The sequence below is a fragment of the Cariama cristata genome, unplaced genomic scaffold, assembly GCF_000690535.1.
Source record: "Cariama cristata isolate BGI_N322 unplaced genomic scaffold, ASM69053v1 scaffold10117, whole genome shotgun sequence".
In the NCBI taxonomy this organism is placed as follows: domain Eukaryota; kingdom Metazoa; phylum Chordata; class Aves; order Cariamiformes; family Cariamidae; genus Cariama; species Cariama cristata.
In genome coordinates, this window is record NW_009624948.1 from 54,880 (window position 1) to 58,312 (window position 3,433).

The 3,433-nt window shown below is 40.5% G+C and overlaps 1 protein-coding gene across 1 annotated transcript in view; it reads right to left on the bottom strand.

Moving 5' to 3' along the window:
* Nucleotides 1-1,187: 1,187 nt before the first annotated feature.
* The window catches only part of INTS12 (integrator complex subunit 12), an 11,526-nt gene continuing 9,280 nt past the window's right edge, over nt 1,188-3,433 (bottom strand). The window contains exon 6 of the mRNA XM_009703402.1: nt 1,188-1,804. Coding sequence (XP_009701704.1) covers nt 1,223-1,804 — 582 coding nt within the window. The 3' untranslated portion in view covers nt 1,188-1,222. The remainder of the gene's footprint in view (nt 1,805-3,433) is intronic.

Sequence of the window (3,433 nt, forward strand, 5' to 3'; positions counted from 1 at the left end):
CCCCCCCCCAGTAGAAACTAGCTGACAGGGCTAGAAAAGGGGTTTTATCTATCTGAAGTGTTGAACAGTCACCAACTCTGTCACTAACTACTAAAGACATTTACGCCTTTGCTCCTTCCTTGTATGAGAAAGTAGTAATTTTAAATAATCATCATACAGGCTATAGTAGAACAGTTAAGAGACTAGAGGCTTCATTTTCCAAGATAGGTTGGCAGGCAATACTACTTTGACACATGCAAGGCTTGTGAATTTTATAGCGATACTTAACAGCATGGAATACTTAAGTAATCAAAAAGTCTTCTGTGTTTCAGGTGTGCCAGAAAGGAAGCTAAATTATTGACACCTAAGACAATTCCCTTCATTTACTTCTATCTTTCCCTCTCTCACATCACCAAAACAATGTTGTTCAATCGGACACGGTTTTAATTAAAATACACGCTGCCTACCACTTATTTTCCATTCTTATTCAACAGGACAATATTAAGGTTCTCTACAGATTAAGAAAGCTTGAAAACACTGTTTTGGCTCCCTTCCGCTCTTTTTACAGTTTAGGGGCCATTTATCTTCTGCTAACGCTCTTTCCTCCTCCCTCAGAGAATTACAACAACAAAACGACCCATGAAGTTCCTCACTGTATAAAACCAAAATAGGCCACTTAAAATTCTCACATTAAATAAAGTATGTAGTTTAACCGTTAATTTTTGAAATTGTTTAAAATAATACGTATTTTTTTCCCCCAAGGAACTGTATAATTTGGGATAAACTTCATTAACTCTGCACAATATAGACAACAGCTGAGGCATTTTAAGTATTGGAAAATGGGGTGAAAGAAAGGCAGCAGATTTCCCAGATTTATAACACTTTTATTAGTAATGTTTAAGAATGACAGTTTCGGTAAGTTCAATTTATTAAGTGTCCACATAAATCTGCGGGGTTTCTTTATACTCCAAAATACCCAACTCTGACAATTTCAAGTTTCAGTGCTTTGAGCTAAAAAACAGGAGCATATAATAGTGAATTCCTCCAACACATTCAATTTATAGATTTGCAAAGTCAGAGGGGATACTAGGATTATCATAGTTCGACCTCCTGTATAACATAGGTTTTGGGCTTCTCTGATTTAACTACTGTTTCATTCCAGTAACCGGGAGATTTTCTTTAAGAAAAACACCAACGCTGCTGTTTCACAGAACACAACCAACAAAATTAGCCAGCAGTCATACTACTTCTTGAGTTTCTTTTGAGCAGCCTTCTTCTTGACCATTTGTAACCTTTTCATAGCATTGAGTTGAGATTCCTGAGAAGTCGGGCCTTTAAGGGAGGTTGACTGGTTACCTGTATCTGTCGTGGTTTTGCTTGCGCTGGCCCCGCTGTTACCTGCAGTCCCGCTGTTGCCATTCCCACTGCTCACCTGGCTGCTGGTGCTCGGCGCAGTACTGCTGGGACTAGGAAGACCTGCTTTGCTGACATTGTCGCTGCTTACAGAACGGCTAAGAGTGGTTTTCCCCAGTGTCAGAGGTGGAGGAGGTTTCAGCTGAACAGGGCTCGTGCTGTTGTTGGCAGAAGCTATTTTTGATCCTAGTCCTGTTTTGGAAGTTGCCAACCCTGACAAACCCACAGGTTTCTGGTTATTTGAAGAGGCTGCAGGTTTCCCACTGGCGCTCTGTGCTGTTGATCCCAGTTTGGCAGTTGATGGATTGGCAGAGGAGGTTTTGGCTGCAAAAGCAGCCCATCCTGTAAGGCCGCTGGTTGCTGAAGAGGAAATACTTGTACTGGCTGAGTTCCCCGAAATTGCTGCTGAGGTCTAAAATAAATAAAGCATTCTTATTATAGATCTTATTAGAAGCAAATAGCATCTATTTGCTTAACACATCACAGCAGCCTCTGTTTCAGTTTTTTTTTCCCCAGGAACACCCAGTGGACAATATTTCATCACTGGTCACTACAGTTAAAAGTAACAAGAAAAGGAAATGATGCCAGGTGCAGCCAACTTTTAATTTCCCAGCCACATAAAACGAGTATTACCTTTTCTTCCCATTCTTCTATACAGCTAGCAGGTACCATTTGGCATTGTGATCCCCCCAATAAACTCTAAAAGATGGTTTAACTAAAGTAACTACAAAACCCCCAAATTTGTGAAGTATAAAAAAGGGAGGCAAGCCACCACCTTTTAGTGTTTACTGTCATTACCTGGTGTAACTTTTTAAGAAGATGACAGATGGTCAGACAAAAATCTGACACTGAGCAATTACATATTGCATTTATTACAGTCTTTTGGTCAAAGTAGTAGTGTCTAAACTTTTTCCTTTCCTTCCCTTCCCTCCTCTTCGTTCTTAGCAGCCTGTACCACAGATAGAATTTACAAAACCAAAAAAGCACCACTGGACTTCTTTCCTATAGTCTTCCCATTCAGGTACCGCCAAAGACAAACTTACTGCAAACATGGTTTTCCTTGCCTGCAAAGTGCTATACACATTAACTTCACTTCCCACACCTCAAAGCGTATAATCTCCGGTTTTCAGAAGGGGTTAATACACACATTGGATTATTAAACCAGAGGTTATACCAAACGGCAGAGTGAAAATGGAAATTAAAACCTTCTATTCAAGTAATACCCCTTCTATAATACATCCAGACAGTTTTCAAACAGTAAAGATGATGGATGAAATCGGGCCTCACTCTTACAACCCGTTTAGGCACATAAATAACTCTGCTCAGGTGAAAAAAGTTATTCACAAGTGTAAGTGCTTGAGCAATAGCCATCATGTTATTCATGATGGTTTGCATCCAGGCAGAGCAATGGCAAACATAACTTTGAGTACATGAGTAATTGCTTTGATTCTGAGTTAAAGATGTGTTTTCCTAGGTAAGGGTCATTCTTTGTTAGACTACTATGTTATTTATTACATTGCTTCTTGTTTACCACTTTTGACCAACTTGTATCAATATTTATTAAATGACCTGGAGAAACAGAAACATGAGGCAACATATATAAGGAGAAGCAGCCTCCTAAATTAGATCTCACAGAGTCAACTAGAATTTCCCTACTATAGAATCATAGAACCATCTAGGCCAGAAAAGACCTTAAAGATCATTGAGTCCAACCGTTAACCCAGCACTGCCAAGTCCACTGTTATCATGAGGAAAAGCCTTCTAACTACCAAAATATGCATACGTTACTTGACCACAGAGAGCAAATAATATCTTTTATACAACTGATAGAATGGTTTGGGTTGGAATGGACCTTAAAGACCATCTCATTCCAAACCTCCTTGCCCTGGGCAGGGACAGCTTCCACCAGACCAGGTTGCTCACAGCCCCATCCAACCTGGCCTTGAACACTTCCAGGGATGGGCAGCCACAGCTTCTCTGGGCAGGAAGGCTCTACAGAGGGATCCGGACAGGCCAACTGTACGAGGCTGAACAAGGGCCT